The 27,008-nt window shown below is 43.4% G+C and overlaps 1 protein-coding gene across 1 annotated transcript in view; it reads right to left on the bottom strand.

Annotated features, from left to right (window-relative positions):
• Positions 1 to 27,008, bottom strand: part of LOC311245339 (uncharacterized protein) — a gene marked incomplete at its 3' end in the record, with an annotated part of 41,721 nt that overhangs the window by 2,483 nt on the left and 12,230 nt on the right. Inside the window, exon 3 of the mRNA XM_084335182.1 lies at positions 8,571 to 8,648. Within this exon, the coding sequence (XP_084191308.1) occupies positions 8,571 to 8,648 (78 nt within the window). The remainder of the gene's footprint in view (positions 1 to 8,570; positions 8,649 to 27,008) is intronic.

The raw sequence follows: 27,008 nt of genomic DNA, 5'->3' as shown, positions 1-27,008 counted from the left end.
ACACATAGTAGCATACTACAAGAACCTAGGCGTCCACAAAGACGACTTCAAACTGGAAATGGTAACTACAGATGAGGTACTCAAAAAACTGAGCGCCCTCCAACCGAACAAGGCCACTGGCCATGACAACATCCCCTCCAAATTCCTCAGAGACTCAGCAGCCGCCATCACCCCAGTCATGCCCCGATCACGTTTTTTTGCCACCGATACCGATCACCGATCGTCGTGAGCCATATCGGCCGATACCGATCCGATCGTTTTTGATTACATTTTTTTTTAATTATTTTATATAATTTTTATATATTTTTTATAAAATATATATATTATATAATTAGACTTGTACTTGTATTATCTGCGAGACATCGCCACCACGCAACAAGCTCCACTGTCTGTGTGTACTCTAGTAGCCTCCAGCCAGGGACCGAAATTAACTTTTTGACTCACCGGCCAGTGGCGGGTAGATGGGAAGAATCTACCCGCCAAGCATATTTCTTACCCGCCAACTTTTTTTTGATAAAAAAAAAATTATTATTATTTTATATAAACATTTTTTTTAATAAAATATATATATTATATAATCATACTTGTGATTGTGTTATCTGCGAGACTTCGCGACCTCGCTGTCTGAAAACAGCTCCACTGTCTGTGTGTATACTCGAGTGGCCTCCAGCTCCAGCAAGGATTCTCCGGCGCTGCAGCTGGCCCTAAACGCTACATTCAGCATGCAAAAGGATTCTCCTGAGCTACAGCTGGACCCTATTCAGCAGCCCTCATGCGATGTAAGCCAGGGACTCGAATACGCATGTTGTTGTAGGACATTGATGTCAGGAGCTATAGCTACTGCTGGATGGCGTTGGGACCAGCGTTTCCGTTAGAACATATTCGTGCCGGTCTGAGTGTCCTGCAAGATTTCTATCACCGGACATATTCGAGATATTCCGGTCAGAGTTTTAAACAGCAGTCTATTATAATCACATTTTTATGAGCTAACGAATTCCGTTATAATTGGACATGTGTATTAATTACATCAAGCGAAGAATGAGAAATTGATTTGCAGAATCAAATTACTATCTCTCGCCTCTCAAGTTAGTGCGATACACTACCAGCATCAAGCTCCCGCTGCAGCAGCTCTGTCACACGCACCCCCAAATGAATCTCGAGTCGACATCGCTTCACCTCGTTGTATCAGACACGTCACACATATCATAATGTTCAACTTCACGTATACAGTCATTAATATATTCCAAATAAAATAAGTCCCTCGATACTCCGTGCTGCTGCTGACTTGAAATAAAATAGACCGATACGCAGTCGGTCCGACACTAAACAGCAGTCTGTTATAATCACATTTTTATGAGCTAACGAATTCCGTTATATTGGACATTTGTATTAATTATATCAAGCGAAGAACTGAGAAAGCAGAGAGACGGCAACATTATCGTGGGTTTGCGTGACGACTCTCTCCACCTCGCAACGACTTATTTGCAAAGAGTATGGCGCTGCAGAGAAGCTGCTCTTTTCTGGGAACCGCACAACAGCGCCCCCCACCCAACATTGGCTGAAAATGGCTGAATTGGAGTACTGCTGGAATATTGCATTGTACTGCTGGTACTGCGGCTCTACAGCTTCAGAAAAGTCCGCACACCCAGCACTAAGCTCTCGCCGACAACGTCGTTGTCATTATTAGAAGCAACGAGGAAACAAATGTAATGATCGTTTCGTTCATCGCATAGGCTATTTAATTTTAGCCTATTTTAATACAATTCAAATAATCAAATTGTGCTTAGACTCGGGAATTATTTTCACCGGACATTAAGACCGGAGAGATAAAATATGTCGGACTTAAACAGATTTTGCCGGTAAAATACCGGTAATTACCGGCTAACGGAAACGCTGGTTGGGACAGTGCCTCAGTGAACTATTTAGTTTACTGCGACATTTCGTAGTGACTAGTGAGCTACCTAGCCAACGGAGGTATTATGCACTGGACTATTGCTGGAGCATTTGTTGATGTCGGGAACTATCAGTAGCTAGCTGGCTGGATAACGTTACACAATGCCTCATGTATTAAACTAAGTGAATAGTTGACTGGGTCATTTTGTAACGGTAGCTAACGTTATCTCACGAAGGTCCCACACTGACTAGACTAACGTCTATGGAAGCAAATGAGTGCCAGAAGTATTTGAATTTTACCAGACACCGGTGACTGTCGGAGGCAATAGCCTCTGTTTACATGCAGCATACAGAAACAGGTGGGGAGGGGTAGGAGCAGCAATGCGCTGCGTGTCTGTGCTGAGACAGCGAGTGAGAACTCCGCTAAAGAATTGGATCATGATTTTCGGTTTTCACATGACTATTTGATTGCCCGCCACACGGCGGGCAGACCTCTCAGTGGGAGGCGCCAAACATAAAAACTGAGCGCCAATGGCGGGTGGCGGCCTCTAGTTTTGCCCCCAGCCTCCAGCTACGGCCAGGATTCTCCGGAGCTGCAGCTGGACCCTATACTCGAGTAGCCTGCAGCTACGGCCAGGATTCTCCGGAGCTGCAGCTGGACCCTATTGATCACATTCAACAACATACCCTGAGCTCGAATACGCATCGAATGAGTGTTATAAAACATTGATATCAGGAGCCATCTGTGGCTACTGCTGGCCGGCTATATAACGTTGATACAGCGCCTCAGTGAACTATTTAGTTCAGTGGGACATTTCGTTTTGAACAGTGAGCTGGCGTCAGCTAACGTGAGCTAGCGGAGGTATCATACAGACTTGCTGGAGCGTTTGTTGATGTCAGGAGCTATCAGTAGCTAGCCGGCTAGATACCGCTCGGTTAGACAATGCCTCATCATGTATTGGACTGGAAGTGAATGGTTGACTGGGTCATTTTGTAACGGTAGCTAACGTTAGCTCAGGGAGACGCGTACATGCAGTTGTTGAGGTAGATAACCATGATTATGTTTATTTATTTAGACTAGACTACACCGTGTTTGCGTGCGGGAGGGGCCGGAGGGAGGAGCAGACGCCGCACCACTGTGTGGGAGTGTGTGCAACTCCCGGTGTCTGAGACAGAACTCAGCGAGTGAGATCGGTTTTGACGATCGGCGAAAATAAAGCATCATCACCGATCACCGATCGCATATTTATATTGACCGATCGATCGGGGCATCCCTAGTCATCACACACATAATAAACCTCTCCATAAAACAGGGACACGTCCCCAAGGACTTCAAAATTGCGAGAGTAACACCCCTGCACAAAAAGGGCAGCAAATTAGACCCAGGCAACTACCGCCCTGTTTCTATCCTTACATCCATCTCGAAAGTCATGGAAAAAATAGTATACGAACAGGTCGAAAAGTACCTTGCGGAAAAAAATCGAATCTACGAATTCCAATCTGGCTTCAGAACATCCCACTCGACTGACACATGCCTTCTCTATTTGAACGGGCAAATACTGCGGCATGGTCATTGTTACAAAGGATCAGATTAAACCGAATATATATATTTATTGATTGATATATATTGCATAATATTTGTATATCGTTTGATATCCCTTGTATATTCCTTGTACATATACACAGAATATCCCTTTAGCCTAGTACAGACCATAATATTTCATTCTCCTATTGGACAGCGGTCCACAGGCGCCAGGGCCATGCCTCCAGAGTCAGGTTCAAAGCCACCGTCAAGACATGTCTGTACATGCCCGGCCTTGCCCAAGAATAAGAGACAGAAATGAGGTTGGCACTAGATTGTTCGCCGTGCATATAAATATGGCGCAGGTGAATACAGAAGTAGAGTTACCAATAAGTTGAAGCCTCACCCACGATACAACGTGCGGTGAAGTATGGCCTGTTTGGCCCCAAATAGAGCATTGAGACCGCGTGCGAATTAATAACTGAATTGTCAGAGTTTGGCGCTATACCGTCGAGTGCGACATATTTCTATTAAGTCAGTAATAGTCTATTTGTGTATAGTGTATCGTGCGGCTAAAGTTCTACAGTGACCAGCATCACCAACGCTTCCTCGTACCAGCTAGAGTGCTTATCCAGGCTGGGCTGCTTTCATAGCGCTTTCACCCGAGGAGACCTAGACGAGGATCGTGTGGACATGTACACTGGATTAATCTACCCGACGACTGCATAGCCATTTACGGCTGGATTATATTTGTTTTGGTCCTGTGATTTATGGAGCGGAGAATCGCCGACGCCTAAACGTGTGTGGGATTTACCCTGTGAGGAGCCACGTCGAGTCTGCGCCTCAGAGAGCCTGAGGCAGGCTAGCTTTCTTCACTGTGGAGCTACAGTCTACGGAGAACAGCTGTATTCGTCTGTGGATCAAGAGACTATTGCACCGTCTCCTGTACTTGGAGTCTCCTTAGTCATCGTTGACCAGACTCTCTACTACCGACAGATCCTCTACCCCTGCTGGCTTACAACGGGGGGGACCCTTCAGTATCTCCCGCTATATATATTACCAGTGCACCATAGATATAATTCCCTAAGATTCAGGTCGTATAATTACCTCCTGCGTAACCAGAGAATGGACATTCATTATTGATTTGCCTACGCACATTCCTTTGCCTTACAAGTGCATTCAAAGTATAATAGAGAAGTATATTATGTACCTTTTGCTGCAATAAATACTTAATTATAACTTTGTGTAACCGATTTATTGTGGGAAGTGTTCATCATATTTATATATCATGTACTGTATGGCCAGTAATTAAAGTACATAAAGCGGTAGTGGTTTAATGATACCATACTTATCAATACAGTCAGGGAATTGTACCCCTCAGTTACAGTCATGCTGGACCTACAAAAGGCCTTCGACACTGTCAATCACACCATTCTGATTGACAAGCTAAAAGCAATTGGTTTTGATATTTATCAGTGAGCTGGATACAATCCTAGAGAACAGAGAACAGATGGTGGAGGTAAACGGTACCCTATCCCCCCCCCTCACAGTGAACTGTGGTGTTCCACAAGGAAGCATACTAGGACCACTACTGTTCCTAATTTATGCAAATGGCATGTCGTCAGCTTGTGACTGCAACTTGTTCCAGTTTGCGGACGACTCAGCCCTGCTGGTCTCTGACAAGAACAAGTTACAGGTTGAAAAAACCCTCAGCTCGGAACTAGGCAAAATCTGCATATGGCTCGCAGACAACAAACTATCATTACACATGGGCAAAACAGAGTCCATTCTCTTCGGTTCAAATAACAAACTCAGCAAGACCGACGGCTTCTCAGTTACAGTGGGTGACAATATTGTCACAAGGAAAGATGAAATTACCTACCTGGGTTCCATCCTAGAGGCTAATCTCTACTGTGACAAAATGGCATCCAATGTAGTAAAAAAAAGTCAACCAACGAACTCGATTCTTGTACCGGATCTCCTCTCTGGTAAACAAGAATACCCTGAAGACTCTGGCAGGAGCACTCATTCAAGGGTACTACGACTATGCTTGCACCTCATGGTACCAAAGCACCTCAAAGGCACTAAAAAACAAATTACAAACATCTCAAAACAAACTAGTCAGACTAAATCAAATCAAATTTATTTATAGGGCCCGACAACACACGTTAATGTCCCCATGGGCCGTACAGGTCTTCTTTAAACAAGTCAAGAAGACAACATAACAATAAGTCAAGAACAGAACAAGAACACCATAAGGTCCAAACATTTTTAGATGAATGCAAATAAATGAAAGAATGCAAGCACTCCCAGACATACCCCACGCGAAGGTAAGGAAAAACTCACTAAAACCTAACAATAGGGGGAAAAAAGCTCCACAGGCAGTGTGGAGGAGAGAAACCTTAGAAGGGCCATTCAAGGGGGGATCTCCCTTCTTAGATGTTGGTGATAGTAGTGTTGCAGACGGACAGTTGGTAAGCATGCACTCATGTGTGTGGTGAAACACAGATGAGTGCATGCAATAGCAACTGTACATTTTGAAAAATTAACGATAGAGCTAATAGCGATAGCAACTGAACATTTTGAAAGATCAAAGACGGAGCCGACAGCGGATCCACCCGAGGCACAGGGGCGGCGCAAAGAGGGTCACGTCCTCCCCGTCTCAGTCACGGGACATTAAACACTCCGGTCGTTGCTCAGGGACAGCCGGAGACAGGGAGATAGGGGGTGGCGCAGAGAGGGTTGCGAACTCCCCGACATCATCATCAACTAGTCAGACTACTGCTTGACCTGACTCCTAGAACCCACCTCACCCCTGCCCACTTTGCCAACCTAGGATGGCTTAGAGTAGACGACAGAGTACAGCAACTTGCAATGGGCCTGGTCTACAAGATACACTACACAATGTACATGTCAAAATACTTCCCAAAGGTCAGTGAGTTGGTGGATATTTTCAATGTTTTAGCTAATTTTGATTTAAATTGTATAATTCCCATTTTAAAATGTTTTACCATGGTATGTTTGGTATCCTTTTTTTCAGCACAGCCTCACATATATGACCTGAAAGTTAGTTTTCATATTGTATAATACTGTATATACTGTATACTGCATAATGTACAACACAAAATCGGATTGAGAAAATGTGTTATTTTTACTATGAACCAATGCAAACATATTCAATCAAGCATATAAAACTGTAGAAATGCACCCTAGGTAGCATATTTACATAAACAAAAGAGAACAGAACAGAATTCAATTTACAAATAATTATTTTCTCCATACACAGGTAATAAACACAGACGAAAATTTGATTCTCAATCACCAGCATGCTTTTTTTTTTTTTAACAAAAAGTCAGTAAAAGTAAGTTTTTTACAAAAAAAACTTAATAAGTTTTACAGTAAAAAAGTAAAAAATAAGTAAAGTGGGATATTCAATATACATATATACAGTACACATATGACTAGAGTGCAGTCATATAGAGTGCAGGATGCCTGAGGTGTATCCAAAAGAAATATATACACTACACTCATGTGTACGTACGTGTGTGTGTGTGTGTTTTGATTGATTGATTGAAAAGTTTATTAACAGATTGCAGAATGGGTACAGTACAGTACAGCTCAATACATACAATTGTTAAGGGGATGCAGACCAGAGAAAGACTTTCGTCTTGTTTACATCAGGGTCCCCCATTTTCAATTCATCATAACATATATGACATACATGACATACAGATAGACAGTACTGCTACATCTATACATTTATGACATATCAGATTTGCAAATACAGTACTGTTTGTGATACAAAAGTGTCCAGAAAAGGAGTGTATATACATTTGGCATAGAAACTGTACATTGGAGGAGGTTGGTTGGGTGGGGTGGGGTTGGGTGGGTTGGGTGAGGGCTGTACATTGGAGGTGGGGGGGGGGGGGGGGGGGGTTGGGAAGGGGACACACACACATTTTACACTGTACATTGGAATATTGACAAAGCCTTACTTGGTCATTTACTGTACAACTAGGTTAGGACATTTGTAGGGGCCAGTTTCGAATTGCAGTCTCACGTAGGTGTTTTTTGAGAGTGTTTTTGAAGGTGGATAGTGATTCACATTCCTTTACAGCTTTAGGCAGGGCGTTCCACATTGATGTGGCATAATTGCGAAACGTGTTTAGTCCCTTGTTTGAGCCGAATCTGGGTTTTACATGATTTGTGGAGCTCCCTCTGGTGTTGTGATCGCGGTATTCACTGACCTTTGGGAAGTATTTTGACATGTACATGGGTACCTTGGTCGCGTAGTGTATCTTGTAGACCAGGCCCATTGCAAGTTGCTGTACTCTGTCGTCTACTCTAAGCCATCCTAGGTTGTCAAAGTGGGCAGGGGTGAGGTGGGTTCTAGGAGTCAGGTCAAGTAGTAGTCGGACTAGCTTGTTTTGAGATGTTTGTAATTTGTTTTTTAGTGCCTTTGAGGTGCTTTGGTACCATGAGGTGCAAGCATAGTCGTAGTACCCTTGAATGAGTGCTCCTGCTAGAGTCTTCAGGGTATTCTTGTTTACCAGAGAGGAGATCCGGTACAAGAAACGCGTTCGTTGGTTGACTTTTTTTATTACATTGGATGCCATTTTGTCACAGGAAAGATTAGCCTCTAGGATGGAACCCAGGTAGGTAATTTCATCTTTCCTTGTGATAATATTGTCACCCACTGTAACCGAGAAGCCGTCGGTCTTGCTGAGTTTGTTATTTGAACCGAAGAGAATGGACTCTGTTTTGCCCATGTGTAATGATAGCTTGTTGTCGGCGAGCCATATGCAGATTTTGCCTAGTTCCGAGCTGAGGGCTTTTTCAACCTGTAACTTGTTCTTGTCAGAGACCAGCAGGGCTGAGTCGTCCACAAACAGGAACAAGTTGCAGTCACAAGCTGACGACATGTCATTTGCATAAATTAGGAATAGTAGCGGTCCTAGTATGTGTGAGAGACACTGCTCAATTGTGCCACGCAGTAAAACAGTTTCTGTCTATGAACAGAGTTATAACTAAACAAAAGCACTAATAATAATAATAATAATAATAATAATAATAATAATAATAATAATAATAATAATAATAATAATAATAATAATAATAATAATAATAATAATAATAATAATAATAAGTCTCTCACCTGTCTTGGTTAGCCCTCCTTCCATGTCTCGCCTGCACTGAACTGGTTGAAGGCAGGTCATCTGCTCCTTGCTCCTCACTGTAGAAAATAAAAAGCACATTATTTTCAACATTCAACAAGGAATCTCTTATCTTATACAGCACACAGCACAGCACAGCACATATACACATATTTACAATCCAAAGAGTGTTCTTTGCAAACCCAACAAGTACAGTAAGAGTGTGACTGACTAAACATAAGCAATACATCTCCAAAATAAGTGCCTTTACCTTGTGTTGTTGTCATCTACAATAGATGAAGATTCTTCTACTGCTACTGCTACTGCTACTACTACTACTACTACTACTACTACTACTACTACTACTACTACTACTACTACTGCTACTGCTACTACTACTGTTATAAGTCGAACTACTAAAGCTAAAGTTTTGCTGGCTGGAAAAACCTGTGTTCTGCAGAAATGATCTTGTAAACAACGGATCGCTCACTTACATTCTTCTTCTACTGTTATTTTCTGGCAGTCAACTTCCGCCTCCTTCAGCACTTACTCTCACTTTTTTCGGCTTGATTCTAGCACAACAAATGGCCAAGATATTGATAAAAATTTAACGCCTGTCAAATTAAATCTGGCACATTTTACGCATGCGTATAGGTTTATTTAGCATCGAATTGAAGCATCGAATTGAAATGATCCTGGTTCAGTTATTTATTGTTTTATCAACACCAAATAAAAAGTAGCGTGTAGTTTCAAGGCACGTCATAATGCTACGTCGGGAAAAAAAAACGGAAATAGACTACATTTCCCAGGCAGATCACGTCAAACAACGACGTCATTCTATCGCGCCGGTGTTCTGCGGAATCCTACTCCCTCCTCGAAAACTGCTGCCGTAGCGCGACTCGCTAGACGCGTCTGCAAAATTCCACTACTCTGCTGAGAACTGCTGCCGTAGCGCGAATCGCCTATATCTTTGGACAGCTGGGTGACGTCACCCTATAGTTCACTCCGAATTCCAACAGGTGTACCGACATTTTATCATCTACAAATACATTCGGATGATATTGTTTAAGATATATCAACAAGACTCAACAAGACGTTCGTCAGCAAGGTGGCAGAATATTGTAGAGTGACCGATTGTGGGTCATGCGCATGCGTGCGCAAGCACAGGAGCGCTGTCAGCAGAATTCAGCAGAGTAGTTGTTTTTAATCTAATTGTTAATACATATATATCGCTATCAAAGAATGCTCCCACTACAGAATCATTTTATATGACCTCACTACTCACTCCATGTATACTGTATGCATATGGTGAGCATATTTTTATACTCCATCATAACATTTTTATGTAAGATTTCTGGGGTAAGGTATTTCAATACACCAATATATCGCTATCAAATAAACTCAGAATTCAGGGAACAAAACTTTTTATCATCTACTTTATACATGCTTTATACATTCTGCTGCAAAGCCAATTACATGCAAATATTTACATGCTTATACAGTAATAAGTTATGTATGTACAAATATGCGGTCCACCTGTTCTCCATTGCTATACAGACCAGGGTCGGGATTAGAGCTGCCGCGATAACCGCATTACCGCGGTATCGCTGTTGCATCACGCTCACCGCAGAGTTAGGCTGAATACCGCGTCACCGCTGTTTTTTATCATAATAATAAAGTTGGCTTGCGGCTCTGCAGATATACCCTACTCGGTTCCAAGCGACCCTATTGGTCCAGCCTGGCTCTGCGGCTCTGCAGATACCCCCTACTCGACGCGTCACACTTTGTAGCCTCTGAACGAAAACAGAACGCCGCGCCGCCATCTTTACTGCCTCGCTAAGGATGCATTTCATTCAGGATTTGTTTGCGACAGAACCAAGTGCAATAAACTAAAAAGAATGGATTCACTGTGTATTCTGCCTTATTTATTGATGAAACAAAACCGACATCAACCCAATTTACCACCGAGCGGAGAGTTTAGTGTCACAACAAGATCGCTGATGTGTTAAGTTTGTTGTTGTTATTACTACAGTCAGCCGATATACACGAGAGAGGTAACGTTAAACCCGGGTTTGCTTGGTAGAATACACAATGAGAGGTAACGTTAGCGTTGGCAGAATAGACGCAACGAGAGTCTGGTTAATGTTGTTATTGATTGATTGATTGAAACTGTGTTAAACTCTGGCTTGCTGCAAGCCCAGGGCTGTACGCTAAGCTTTTTCACTAGGGGCACACTTGCCCCTAAATGAGAAATTTAGGGGCAAAGAATATTTTTTAGGGGCAAATTTTTAAATAACTATTTTACCATTATAGTAGGGCTGGGCGATATGGCCTCTAAATGATATTGCGATATTTTTTGGCCATATCACGATACACAATATATATCGCAATATTTTGACATTTCCTAAAGCACTTAAAAATGCTTGATTTAACCCTTTGATGCATACAGTCACGCCAATATGATGATTATAATAAGTCCCTGCAACATATGTTTGCATTATTAAACCATGAAGATGCTTTAAAAAATTATTTAATGAAAATGTACTAAGAGTAGTCTACTGACACACTAATAAAAAAAATTATTTACATCTAAGACTATTTATATAAAAACTCTTGGGTGCCCTTTTTTTGCACAGTACTGTGTTTTCTATCCACTTTAGCCAAACACACACACACACACATATATATATATATACTACTGTGAGAAAATAATAATTACACACAAAGGGATAATGGCTTATAGCAGACTTAATGATTTTAGAATATTTCAGATAATGAAATTAAATGTTTATCATCAACTATCCAGTTAGTATTTATACTGTCTGTAACGTTTGGCTACTTTAAATCATTGAATGTAGAGAGAGAGCGAGAGAGAGAGAGGGGGCGAGAACGCACAAGAGAGCCAGCCCCCCCCCCCCCCGGGTTTTGTTCTAGGTTCGCGTTTTGATCGTCTAAGCTGCCGTAGGTGATGACGTCACACTCGAATGTAAACAGGAAGAGTCTAACACGGAGATGGAAAGTCACAGTGGATGATATACAGAAACGAATAACTAATAAATATGAAGTTATGTTTAAACTTCTGTTGTCAAGCGTTGTCACTTGTCAATATAACCCACCCCCTTTCCTCACTTTTCCACCGTCCCTGCTTCACTCGGGACCACCAGCTAACGTTAGCCTATAGCTCCGCCGTCCCTGCTTCACTCGGGACCACCAGCTAACGTTAGCCCATTGCTTGTGTCAATTAAATTGCATGTTATTAAATGTCCGCGCTGGTCTGTCTAATGAAATTACAACCGCAACATTATGTCGCCTGTACAGCCCTGGTTGTAGGCTAATGTTAGTGTAGTGAAATGCGAATGAAGGGGTGAAATCACTATTCGCAAGCTTGCGAGTAGATATAATTTTTCATTCGCACCGGCCAAATTAGGGGGCAATTTGCGACGATCTCGTCGCAGCGTACAGGCCTGAAGCCCTCGGACATCTATGCCCACGGAGCTTTCAGTGTACACAAGCGAGCGGCGGCGGCCCCGCCTGCATCCCCATTCCCCACACGGAGACAAACGGAGTAGTAGTACCTGGCTGCAGTGGAAAAGGAACAAAGTACCAGGTGCCTAAAGCGGGTCGAGTCGAGTAGGTACTATGCAGTGGAAAAGCCATTAGACTAGAGGCAGGCTATAAGAGTAGACTACCTAAAAAAAATAAAAATGCATTCAAACTTTTTTTTTTTTTTGTGCGCACTGTGCGGTAATTACCGCGGCGGTAGGAAATATTTCGCAAATTCGTGCGGTAAGGAAAATATCAATACCGCGGCAGCTCTAGTCGGGATAAGTATTATTAACACACAAGTGATTTTTGATGCATAAAAAGTGATATTATTAACACACAAGTGATTTTTGATGCATACAAAAGTGATTTTAAAACAAGATAACGCTAAACTCAGGCCTATATCTTTTTACAGCTGCGTGTTACAGCTGGATGTCATCAGCTGGGAGTCACATCGTCACATTTTGGTGTACGACATTTTATCATCTACTTTATACATGCTTTATACATTCTGCTGCAAAGCCAATTAAATGCGAATATTTACATGCTTATATAGTAATGAGAGATACTCAACTCTTCCTCTCCTTCCCTCCCTCAGATATCCACGTCTCTGAGCGGATCTCGGTCTGTCTCTCTGACATCTCCGCCTGGATGACGACCAACCACCTCAAACTGAACCTAAGCAAAACAGAATTGCTCCACCTGCCGGCCAAATCCTCCCCCCTGACGACCTTTCCATCACAGTCGAGAATGCAGCTGTGACCGCGTCCCCGACCGCCAAGAACCTTGGTGTTGTCCTCGACGACCAGCTGAACTTCTCTGCTCACATCGCAGCGACAACCAGAACCTGCAGATTCCTCCTGAGCAACGTGAGAAGGATCCACCCCTTCCTGACAAAAGAAGCCACCCAACTCCTCGTCCAATCAACAGTCATCTCCCACCTCGACTACTGCAACCGTAACGCACTGCTCGCTGGCCTCCCGGCCACTGCCACCAAGCCTCTTCAACTCATTCAGAACCCAGCGGCCCGCCTGATCTCAAACCTACCGAAGTCGGCCCATGTCACCCCACTTCTTAGGGACCTGCACTGGCTCCCCATTGCTGCACGAATCCACTTCAAGGCCCTCGACCTAGCATACCGTGCGGCAAAGGGAACCACTCCCGCCTACCTCCGGTCAATGGTCTCCAACTAGTCTACACACCCTCAAGACCCCTACGCTCTGCATCTCCTGGCCGCCTCAGACCTACTCCTATCCGAGCTCCGGGAGAGTCATCAAAGAGAAGCTGCCTATTCTCAGTCCTTGCCCCACAATGGTGGAATGAACTACCCAGTACCCACCCCAGTTAGAACAGCCGAAACCCGTCCAATCTTTCGCCGTCGACTAAAGACGCACTTCTTCAACCATTATCTGAAATTAAAAAAATTTAAAAAAGATATCTAACCCTAACTAACCTTACTACACTTGTCCTAATAAACTAACCTACACTGTAGCACCCAACACTTTGATGAACATTGTTACTCAGCTGATAGAGTTGTGCCCTTCCTGATGACTTATCGTACAGAACTTGTACGTCGCTTTGGATAAAAGCGTCAGCTAAATGACTAAATGTAAATGTAAATGTACTAGATTATGCAGACTATCCACAACGGATTGAATAGTAAGCATTTTTCTAAGTATTTATTTTAGATGTAGCTAACATTACCGTTGCATGATTGACGCATCTTCAAGGACAACAGCCGAGAAAGGCGGTCCTCAAATGTGCTTTTTAATGAGACCTACTCCTCACTTTTGTTTTGGAATGTAGTTTACATACAATCTCTACACTACTTTCTCTATAGTCCGGAAACGTATATACTCTCTTTTAGAAACTCTGTCTCTTAAACAGTACTGTATATCTTGTATATCATAAATGTATAGCAGTACTGTCAGGGTTCTACAGTGCGACCAAATTGCTCGCATATGCCCCTAAAAATATATGTGTGCGAACCGTAAAAATCAATTACGCGCACGGCCGCACGCTGTGCGAATACAGATTATAGCCTCTCTCGTCTTTTTTTTCCTCCGCTGTGAGATCGTTAAAAAACTACAAGTCCCACATTGCACTCAAGCCAACGGTCCAATCACAGTAGAGTGACGTGACTGGTTTCATGAGAAAGAAAGCAAATGACCAATCGGAAGCTCTCATTTGGCTTGTTTACTTCCTGAAACGCCACCATTGCGATATGCGAGAGTTTCCCCGATACATGTAACTTCTAGTCTTACCAATAGCAATATATTTTAGAACACCTAGATTTAGCGATAGCAATAGTAATATAACGTAACTTAATGCAACAAAACGAATGCCTTGCTTTGTTGATCATAACGTTGATGCAGTAGCGTATGCCGTTGTGTTGACTGTAACGGACATGATAACAACATAACACTGTGTACACATTCAAATTGCGATAATCGATTCTAACATTTTCAAATCGATGCAGTTGAATTTCCCCCTTAGGATCGATGCATTGTTACACCCCTACACCAAAGTAACTGGCCCACTGTGTATGTGTGTACAGCTAACTTGGCTAGCGTTATGAACAGCAGACGTGGGCAATAGGGTCCAGCTCTCTCGAGATAAAGCTGGGAACGAGGTTAGGGTCCAGCTGCAGCGCCGGACGGCCGAAGTGCAAGCGGTGTGACGTAATTGGCAGACTCGACTGTCAATCAATGGTCTACCTAACACGCAAACTCATAAACAATGTTTCTGTACTGGAGGTGTACAGTATTTCAATAGGCAACCCTGAAAGGATTATTTCTCTAGAAGAGAAACACAGCCAAAACATAGGCATTGTATGCATAAAAGGGGCAAAAGCTAAAGTTAAGTGACTGTTACTTTTGTAGCAGTAGTTTGATTTGATAGTTTATTTGATAGGGACAGCACATGTTAATGAACATCAAGTACAAAATACAAAATGTAAACATGCAGGGTTGTAGCAAGAGCTAATTTACACACATGCACGCACAGTACAAATATACATTTATTAAAAAAAAAAAAAAAAAAAACTCTTTTACTTGAAATATTTTCACTGTGCTCCTAAATATTTTTGGGTGCTCCTAAATTTCTTTGTGTGCTCCTAACTTTTTTCATTTAGGAGCACCTGTGCCCCTAGTGAAAAAGGTTAGCGTAGAGCCCTGGCTGACTGTATATCTGTATGTCTATGTCATATATGTTATGATGAATTGAAAATGGGGGACCTTGATGTAAACAAGACGAAAGTCTTTCTCTGGTCTGCATCCCCTTAACAATTGTGTGTACTGTACTGTATTTTATTGTACCCATTCTGTAATCTGTTAAATAAAGTTTTCATTCATTCATTCAGTCACTACTTCCTATATTGTCCGGAAACGGGGTTACAACTGACCGGACGTGGGTTACACAAATCACAAGCACCATTCTCTTCGGTTAAAATAACAAACTCAGCAAGACCGACGGCTTCTCGGTTACAGTGGGTGACAATATTGTCACAAGGAAAGATGAAATTACCTACCTGGGTTCCATCCTAGAGGCTAATCTTTCCTGTGACAAGATGGCATCCAATGTAATAAGAAAAGTCAATCAACGAACTCGATTCTTGTACCGGATCTTAGGGCTGGGCGATATGGCCTAAATATGATATCACAATATTTTCTGACCTTTCGGCGATACACGATACACATCACGATGTTTTTCTTTTTTACCCCAAACGATTCATTATGAGGCTTACCAAGACAGTATTTGAGTTTGCAAGCTAACATTAAAGACAAAATAAAATACCCATGCATTTAGCATTTTTATATTATATATTAGATTTAGATTATTGGATTATTAGATTATAATATATTGCATATATTTAGCAATGAGATATTATATGATTTAGATATGAAATATGATGAATTGAAAATGGGGGACCCTGATGTAAACAAGACAAAAGTCTTTCTCTGGTCTGCATCCCCTTAACAATTGTATGTATTGAGCTGTACTGTACCCATTCTGCAATATGTTAATAAAGTTTTAAATCAATCAATCAATCAATAGCATTTTAGCATTTTTATGAAACTACTGTATATTTGTATGTCTCTAAATGTTTTGATGAATTGAAAATGGAGGACCCTTATGTAAAAAAGCCGAAAGTCTTTTTCTGGTCTTCATCCTCCTGTACTGTATTGTACCCATTCTGCAATATGTTAATAAAGTTTTCATTCATTCATTCTGACGGACAACAGAATAATTTTGATTGACAGTCGAGTCTGCCAATTACGTCACACCGCTTGCACCCGCCCTGCTGTTCTTAGCACCAATCGGCAAGCGCCATTAGTTTTTGACTTCCTGAATGTCCGGTGTGCTGACATCAACAAAGCTACTTACATTAGCTCCCCGCAACCGACTAGTAGGAGACCAGTGCACCACAGGATGACTAAATGAGCCATAATGATTTTACCTCAACGAATGTTATAATAAAAGCCTTTCCATACATCCGTCTGATTGAAAACTTTATTAACAGACCGCGGAATGGGCATATCTCAACACAGGCTGAGATATGAACGAGTAACGTGTGGACCAGATTGACGTGACACAATCCTATTGGGCAAAACATCACGATATCCACGATACGTTGAAAAAGTGTATTGTTAATGAACTGTACCCGATATTTATATAATATCGTCATATCGCCCAGCCCTACCGGATCTCCTCCCTGGTAAACAAGAATACCCTGAAGACTCTGGCAGGAGCACTCATTCAAGGGTACTACGACTATGCTTGCACCTCATGGTACTAAAGCACCTCAAAGGCACTAAAAAACAAATTACAAACATCTCAAAACAAGCTAGTCAGACTACTGCTTGACCTTACTCCTAGAACCCACCTCACCCCTGCCCACTTTGACAACCTAGGATGGCTTAGAGTAGACGACAGAGTACAGCAACTTGCAATGGGCCTGGTCTACAAGATACACTACACGACCAAGGTACCCATGTACATGTCAAAATTAGAGTTGTTCCGATACCGATACTGGTATCGGAAAAGCCGCCGATACTGGCAAAAATGCTGGTATCGGTATCGGCGAGTACCCTCTAATGCTGCGCTCCGATACCATATGACGTAATTTATCAACAACACTGTGGTCTGTTGTGTAAGCATTATAAAACAAATGTGTGCTTAATCGATTAAAGTGACAATGCCATTTGTCATTTTAACAGCAGATACTTTCTTAAATGTCATCGTCCCGACTCCCGACAGAGCGGTGTTGACGGCGAGCTCATGGGTTCGCTTGGTGGCTGGTGTTATTAGCATTGAACGGCTAACCGAAAGCTAGCTTTAACATTACCTTGGCTAAAGTTGGGGCTATTCATATAATCCAGCAATAATGGCTGCAGACCTGCAAGCAAAGTACAGCAAGTTGGCAAAGGAGTATTCCAAGTTAAATCACAATGTCACCAGTAACGTTACAGTCTTCTATGGTCTTCCCATATACCGGTAGCTCATGCTAGCTAACGGTAACGTCGTCATTGCACAATTGCACGTCGCGTACACAATTAATGACATGTTGCGGACAGCCATATCGGCGACAATGTTTAGCTTTTAGTGCCAAATGATAAGAGTCTGAGGCGGAGTCTCAAAAGAGAATGTTGAATATTTATTGTGCAAAAATCACAACAGATCCGACTGCTACTGAACGGAGCCTTGTAGACAGACTGAGTAGGGTATATCTGCAGAGCCAGTGGGTAGCGAGTGCAGCAACGTATAATGTCCGTGTGGATCATTGGAGTAGGGTATATCTGCAGTGCTGAAGCCCCATACTCATTGATTAATGATACTAATACAAATCTATACAATCACCTGTTGTTGAATAAATACCATTACTTTCTAGTTATGACTAAAAAACAGTATATATAAAACAGTATTTGTTAAAAAAAAAAAAATTATATTTATAAAAAATTTATATAATATTGTTTTTTTTTTTTGTATGTATGCACTGGTATCGGATAAGTATCGGTATCGGCCGATACCCAAAGCTTAGGTATCGGAATCGGATCGGAAAGGAAAAAATGGTATCGGAACATCTCTAGTCAAAATACTTCCCAAAGGTCAGTGAATACCACGATCACAACACCAGAGGGAGCTCCACAAATCATGTTAAACCCAGATTCGGCTCAAACAAGGGACTAAACACGTTTCGCAATTATGCCACATCAATGTGGAACGCCCTACCCAAAGCTGTAAAGGAATGTGAATCACTACCCACTTTCAAAAACTATCTGAAAGAACACCTACGGGAGACTGCAATTCAAAACTGGCCCCTACAAATGTCCTAACCCAGTTGTACAGTAAATGACCAAGTATGGCGTTGTCAGTATTCCAATGTACAATGTACAGTGTGTCCCCCCCCCGCCCCCACCTCCAATGTACAGCCCCCACCCACCCCACCCACCCAACCTCCTCCAATGTACAGTTTCTACGTCAAATGTATATACACTCTTTTTCTGGACACTTTTTGTATCACAAACAGTACTGTATTTGCAAATCTGATATGTCATAAATACATGTAGCAGTCAGTACTGTCTATCTGTATGTCATGTATGTCATATATGTTATGATGAATTGAAAATGGGGGACCCTGATGTAAACAAGACGAAAGTCTTTCTCTGGTCTGCATCCCCTTAACAATTGTATGTATTGAGCTGTACTGTACCCATTCTGCAATCTGCTAATACACTTTTCAATCAATCAATCAAAACCACAGACCACTGCACTTCCGCGTTACATGGAGCTCGTGAGGGGGTCAGGGTACACACAACAACACTACAGACCACTGCACTTCCGCGTTACATGGAGCTCGTGAGGGAGTCAGGGTACACACAACAACACTACAGACCACTGCACTTCCGCGTTACATGGAGCTCGTGAGGGGGTCAGGGTACACACAACAACACTACAGACCACTGCACTTCCGCGTTACATGGAGCTCGTGAGGGGGTTAGGGTACACACAACAAGCACTACAGACCACTGCACTTCCGCGTTACATGGAGCTTGTGGGGGGGAAGGGGGCATATAATATAAAATGAATGAATGTTGATTAGAGCCTTGGTGTAAGTGGTTGTAGCTAAGCTAACCACTAACGTCAAGGCTCTCTAATCAAAATTCATTCATTGTATCCCCCCCCCAGCTATGAGCTCAACATACCGGAAGTGTTGCGGTGGTCAATAATAACTTTTCGATAATAGCAATAAAAACTAAGACATTATTTTCTCACCGTGTGTTTTCTTTTCGTACCGGCGGCGCGCGAACGTGCTGGAAGAACAGCCACAACAATTACGTCAAACGTGAAAACAGGCTTGTTCAAGATGGATTTCGGTTTGCCTCGACTAGTAGACGAGAGTAGCCGAGTGAAGCCGGGGGAGGAGTTAAGAGGGCGGACACTGCCGATTTCACGAGAGCCCCTCGCCTAGTCTCGCGCGGCAGATACGCTTTCACGTCACCACACACACATTACACACCTGTCCAGCTCATTATAATGCGATGGCCGTGTGCAAAATTAGATCAGATTCAAATGTACAGCACACCATATACTGCTACAGTGGAATATACTATTCATATACCATAATGTATACCATCTTGTTGCGCGCTCCTGGCCGCACGCACACACAACACACTGCTGTATGTGTGTGTGTGTGTGTGTGTGTGTCTGACAGCTTGAAGTTTATCATGATGATATGATGATAAGTTGATAACGCATAACATAATAAAGTCTTCAATCAATCAAACGTCTCATAACTCCCTGGCTGTCACATGGCTGGTGACTGACAACTTTTCTGAGCCAATAGGCGCTTTGCGCGACCGTAGCAAGTCGCTTCCCAGCCGGGAGCAGCCGGCTCAGAGGTACTGTGGAGCCTCGCTCTGAATGCTGCGCGCGGCTCGCTCCCGCGGGAGTTCCGCGCCTCGCCTCGTCAGGTTTTCAGAGCAAATCGGACAACATTCTAACCGTCATGCAACGCGCTTGGCGAGGCCGTAGTAAAACCTGCGCAGATCTGCGTCCGCCTATCCCATCTTGAACAAGCCTAACGTCAAGTCATCATTCCTCCCGCGTGCGCCGTGTTTCTGAACCAAGGAGGATGTGACGTCACGGATCCCACCAACAGCCCGACAACTAAGACCCGCCTTGGTAGAATTTGGAGCGTTGGGATTGGTCAGAGGGAGCTACGGTAAATTTGACATGTCTGTCAGTATTGAGAATGTTGTTGCATCTACACAGTAGTAGAGCAATCATCAGTACATTATAACACGTTTCGCAATTATGCCACAACAATGTGGAACGCCCTACCCAAAGCTGTAAAGGAATGTGAATCCCTGCCCACATTCAAAACCGCTCTTAAAGAGCACCTACGGGAGGCTGCAATTCGAAACTGGCCACCGTAAATGCCCAAAACCCCCACCACCTCCTAATAGACAGTCTCCTCCCCACTGCATGTATATATTCCCTCCCCGCCGTATGTATATTTCTCTCCCACCCACCCACCCCCTCCTAATGTACAGTCCCCTCCCCATCATATGTATATACTCTGTCAGGATCTAGGGGTAACAGTACTGTATATTGGAATACCGTTTATGTCACAAATGTATCAGTACTAAATACCTATATGTCCCTATGCCATAAATGTCATGTATGTTGTGTATGTCATAAATGTCTATATGAATTGAAAATGGGGGACCCTGATGGAAACAAGACAAACGTCTTTCTCAGGTCTGCATCCCCTTAACAATTGTATGTATTGAGCCGTACTGTATTGTACCCATTCTGCAATCTGTTAAATAAAGTTTTCATTCATTCATACTACTGAGCAATAGTGCTAATCAGATGTATGTACAGAGTTGTTGTATTAATATGTATCTATCCATATATATTGTGACATCCTCCAGGCACGACGCAGTATACAAGTAGATTTCTTGAACTGATTTTAATGAAGCTTGTCCATTCTCCATCCAAACCGTAAATACATACAAATGATACCATTAGCAATTGAAAGCCCATCAAAAAAAGTAGCTAACATCAACCGTCAACATATAACGAAAATCATCATCCATAGCAATCAATACCTTATTGGCTGCGTGCCAGACAGTATAAGAGAACATCGATTGTGTTGTGTCTTTGTCCTTTTTTTGTTATATTGTCTTGTGTTAGACAACTATTTTACTTGCTTGAATTGACCGCAAAGTCAAGACAGCCATCCATCAAGTCATGTCGGGTCTCAAAGAAAGGCGGAAACACGTCACCGGATATTAAGTGGGAAACAAGTCTTGTGAGACTAAATAATTGCACAAGCAAAAAGAAATCATGCGCCACTCATATTATCTATATAATAAACCCATATGAAATACAATCCTGAGTATTATTATTAATATGCAAAAATAAACGTATAAAATTGTAAGCGAATATAACTATATTAACCAACTGTTAACCATAGCTGCATTTACATATATTCACATCTGTCTGTACATACCTGCATATAATCCTTTGTATATCTGTAGATACTAGCCTCTATCTATCTATACATTTTGTACATGTCCCTTACCTACTCTTACTAGTTACGCTGCTGGCCAGTATGACTTACTACCATAGTGTCTTTATACCTGTATCACTGTACATATATTAATACTATATCTATATCTGTACATATCCCTTACTATATATATATATATAAATAAATATAAATATTTATCAGGTCGGTGCTCCATGCTCAATTCTGTACCCCTTCCTAGATGCCAGCAAAAGCAGGAGATGTTCAGGTCAATACAGGCAAAGGCAAGGCAAGGCAAATGTATTTATGTAGTACCATTCATACATAGAGGCAATTATCTTTTGTATCCACTTTTTCTCCCCATTTTCTATTTTTCTCCCATCCCCTGATTCCAATTCTTCCCTCCCCTGTCTTGAACGTTGCTAGACTATGCCTCCCACTGGTCGGCTGTAGTGAGGATAGAAGCCTTGCATCACGTGTCCCCTCCGGTACACGAGGAGGCAGCCTGTCGCATCTTTTCACCGCAGCAGCTCGAACTCTCAGTGGCGAGGAGTAGCGCGTGGGAGGCTCACGCTGCCCCCGATACTTCCTGTTTCCGCCGCACCGGCATCACCAAACCGACCTGTAGGAGTCGCTGTCCACAACGTCCAATCCCCACCCACCGGCTTTCCCACCCTCTAACACTTGCCAATTGTGTTAGTATGACGACCGGCCAAGCCGGTAGCAACGCCGAGAGCTGGGCTCGATACCAGCATCTCCTGCGTTAGTGGCAAGCGCCTTGCCCACTGCGCCACTCAGCCGTGCCACATAGAGGCAATTTCAACGTGCTTTACGTACATTGAAAAAGGTTACATCATATGGAATAGTTGATTTAAAAGGAATTAAACAAATTTAAAGAAACATGTCAAAGAATAAAGGAAAGGAAGGGGGAAAAAACGAACAAAGAACAAACACATTTTAAGCTGCCTTTATCAGTAGTCAATGCTGGGACACATTAAACAGTATATTATGTTATATACTATATGTATGATATATTCAGTATATGTGAAGGTCACCACCCACAGTCAGGCTGAATTAAGGGGCCTCCTTCTGTGTGGTGAACAACATGAAAACATAAGGAAGGATTACATAATAAACATAGATGATGAAGTAAGGTTTAGTCGATATTCCAATGTACAGTTTTGCTTGTAGTTTCCCCCACACACCTCCAATGTACAGTCCCCCCCCCCACCTACCCAACCTCCTCCAATGTACAATTTCTACGTCAAATGTATATACTCTCTTTTTTAGACTCTTTTTGTATCACAAACAGTACTGTATTTGTAAATCTGGTATGTCATAAATGTATAGATGTAGCAGTACTGTCTATCTGTATGTTGTGTATGTCATATATGTTATGATGAATTGAAAATGGGGGACCCTGATGTAAACAAGATGAAAGTCTTTCTCTGGTCTGCATCCCCTTAACAATTATGTGTATTGAGCTGTACTGTATTGTACCCATACTGCAGTCTGTTAATAAAGTTTTCAATCAATCAATCACTCAATCATACACGGCACACTGAGGCCTACAACAAACTGACCGGATCTTCCTTTATTCATTATTGTTGATTGTACTGTAGCACTATTTTACTCTGTCCATTCTATTGCATAATGTTACTATCTATTCTATTCTACTATTCTATTATTGCACTGTATTATTTTACTCTGTCTATTGCTTTTTATTACAGGTTCAAAACTGTCAGGTATTAAACTGTGTGGGTATCAAACAAGAGACTGTCAGGCTTTAAAACTGTGTAGGACCCAGGCCTAGAACTGCACCCTGAGAGGGAACTGCACCCTGAGAGAGGGAACTGCACCCTGAGAGAGGGAACTGCACTCTGAGAGAGGGAACTGCACCCTGAGAGGGAACTGCACCCTGAGAGGGAACTGCACCCTGAGAGGGAACTGCACTCTGAGAGGGAACTGCACTCTGAGAGGGAACTGCACCCTGAGAGGGAACTGCACTCTGAGAGGGAACTGCACCCTGAGAAGGAACTGCACCCTGAGAGGGAACTGCACCCTGAGAGGGAACTGCACCCTGAGAGAGGGAACTGCACCCTGAGAGGGAACTGCACTCTGAGAGGGAACTGCACCCTGAGAGGGAACTGCACCCTGAGAGGGAACTGCACCCTGAGAGAGGGAACTGCACCCTGAGAGGGAACTGCACCCTGAGAGGGAACTGCACCCTGAGAGAGGGAACTGCACCCTGAGAGAGAGAACTGCACCCTGAGAGGGAACTGCACCCTGAGAGAGAGAACTGCACCCTGAGAGGGAACTGCACCCTGAGAGAGGGAACTGCACCCTGAGAGAGAGAACTGCACCCTGAGAGGGAACTGCACCCTGAGAGAGGGAACTGCACTCTGAGAGGGAACTGCACCCTGAGGGAACTACACCCTGAGAGGGAACTGCACCCTGAGAGGGAACTGCACTCTGAGAGGGAACTGCACCCTGAGAGAGGGAACTGCACTCTGAGAGGGAACTGCACTCTGAGAGGGAACTGCACCCTGAGAGAGGGAACTGCACTCTGAGAGGGAACTGCACTCTGAGAGGGAACTGCACCCTGAGAGGGAACTGCACCCTGAGAGAGGGAACTGCACCCTGAGAGAGGGAACTGCACCCTGAGAGAGAGAACTGCACCCTGAGAGGGAACTGCACCCTGAGAGAGAGAACTGCACCCTGAGAGGGAACTGCACCCTGAGAGAGGGAACTGCACCCTGAGAGAGAGAACTGCACCCTGAGAGGGAACTGCACCCTGAGAGAGGGAACTGCACTCTGAGAGGGAACTGCACCCTGAGGGAACTACACCCTGAGAGGGAACTGCACCCTGAGAGGGAACTGCACTCTGAGAGGGAACTGCACCCTGAGAGAGGGAACTGCACTCTGAGAGGGAACTGCACTCTGAGAGGGAACTGCACCCTGAGAGAGGGAACTGCACTCTGAGAGGGAACTGCACTCTGAGAGGGAACTGCACCCTGAGAGGGAACTGCACCCTGAGAGAGGGAACTGCACTCTGAGAGGGAACTGCACCCTGAGGGAACTGCACCCTGAGAGAGGGAACTGCACTCTGAGAGGGAACTGCACTCTGAGAGGGAACTGCACCCTGAGAGAGGGAACTGCACCCTGAGAGGGAACTGCACCCTGAGAGGGAACTGCACCCTGAGAGGGAACTGCACCCTGAGAGGGAACTGCACCCTGAGAGGGAACTGCACTCTGAGAGGGAACTGCACTCTGAGAGGGAACTGCACTCTGAGAGGGAACTGCACCCTGAGAGGGAACTGCACTCTGAGAGGGAACTGCACCCTGAGAGGGAACTGCACCCTGAGAGAGAACTGCACCCTGAGAGAGGGAACTGCACCCTGAGAGGGAATTGCACCCTGAGAGGGAACTGCACCCTGAGAGGGAACTGCACTCTGAGAGGGAACTGCACCCTGAGAGGGAACTGCACTCTGAGAGGGAACTGCACTCTGAGAGGGAACTGCACTCTGAGAGGGAACTGCACCCTGAGAGAGGGAACTGCACCATGAGAGGGAACTGCACCATGAGAGGGAACTGCACTCTGAGAGGGAACTGCACTCTGAGAGGGAACTGCACTCTGAGAGGGAACTGCACCCTGAGAGGGAACTGCACCCTGAGAGGGAACTGCACCCTGAGAGGGAGGTTCGAAGGGTCAAAGTGGGTATAAGACAGGAGGGAAGACTGTCAAGTTTTAAACTGTGGATATCAAACAGAGAAGGTAAAGACGACTTTGAACTGTTGAACAGAAATCCAGAACTATTTTATTGCACTGTAAAAAAAGATTATAATAATAATTTGCATGGAATAGCGCACAAACTAAAGTATGTTGAAATTAACTGGTTAGTCAGTCTTGGCCTATAAACAATGCCTGTCAAATGAGCCATACTATTGTCTCCATAGCTATAATACAGAACACACGATGGGTCCGCAAACATCGCTAAAATGGTCAATAACGCTGGCGCCATTGAGTAAAGATGGGAAAAGAGCGTGGCGGTCAATGAGTCAACAGGGACGGGGTTGAATGTGAACTAGATGAGGGAGGGAGGGACGTGAGTTTGTTTCTTCTCTGGTGTGAATCCTCATGTGTGTCTTTATATATGCCTTCCGAGTAAATCCTTTCCCACAAACTTCACGACTAAATGTTTTTTCCCCCGAGTATGAGTTCTGATATGTACTTTTAAGTCACGTTTTGCACCAAATATTTTATCACAGGGTGCAACTATAGGGCTTTTCCCCAGTATGGCTTCTCATGTGAAAATTCAGGTGTCCCTGTGTAGTATATCTTTTAGGACACAGTGTGCAACTATAGGGCTTTTCCCCAGTATGGCTTCTCATGTGAATATTCAGGTCTCGCTGTGTAATATATCTTTTAGGACACAGGGTGCAACTATTGGGCTTTTCCCCAGTATGGCTTCTCATGTGAATATTCAGGTATCTCCGTATAATATATCTTTTAGGACACAGTGTGCAACTATAGGGCTTTTCCCCAGTATGGCTTCTCATGTGTCTATTCAGGTCGCTCTGTGTAATATATCTTTTAAGACACAGGGTGCAACTATTGGGCTTTTCCCCAGTATGGCTTCTCTTGTGAATATTCAGCTCTCCCAGTGTAATATATCTTTTAGGACACAGTGTGCAACTATAGGGCTTTTCCCCAGTATGGCGTCTTATATGTTCTTTTAGGTGAGATTTTCGACTAAATCTTTTAGGACACAGTGTGCAACTATAGGGCTTTTCCCCAGTGTGGCTTCTCATGTGAATATTCAGCACTCCCTGTCTACTATATCTTTTAGGACACAGTGTGCAACTATAGGGCTTTTCCCCAGTATGGCTTCTCATATGTGCTTCCAAGAGTGTAATGCCAGTATATTTCTTGCCACAAAGAGTACATGTCCTGTGAGTTTGAAGGTGAAGTTTCAAGCTCTCTGTGGGTTCTAAATGTTTTCCACACAAACCACAGTCACTAGAATGGGCTTTAAGATGGGGCATTAAAGCGTTCCTATTAGGAAAACATTTCCCACACACTTTACAGCTCCAGGTCTCACATGGTATTTGGTTTGATAATTTCACCTCATGGGATGAAACCACAGAGCTCTTGAACTGGTTGCTGTTAGACAAACTCTGTCCTTTGTTTTTCTGTGTCTTCTTTGATGTCAGTGAGTTTAAACCAGGATGAGGTTCACTAGTCTCCAGCCAATCATCACTGTCATCAGTATCAGTTCCAGAAGAGTCTGAAGAGAGGAGCTGGCCATCTGTAGTTGGTTCTAAATCACCAGCTAAATTACTGACTGGTTCTGATAAT

The sequence above is a fragment of the Notolepis coatsorum genome (genome assembly GCF_963971535.1).
Source record: "Notolepis coatsorum genome assembly, chromosome: 18".
NCBI lineage: Eukaryota > Metazoa > Chordata > Actinopteri > Aulopiformes > Paralepididae > Notolepis > Notolepis coatsorum.
This window is presented reverse-complemented; position numbering and strand designations above follow the sequence as displayed.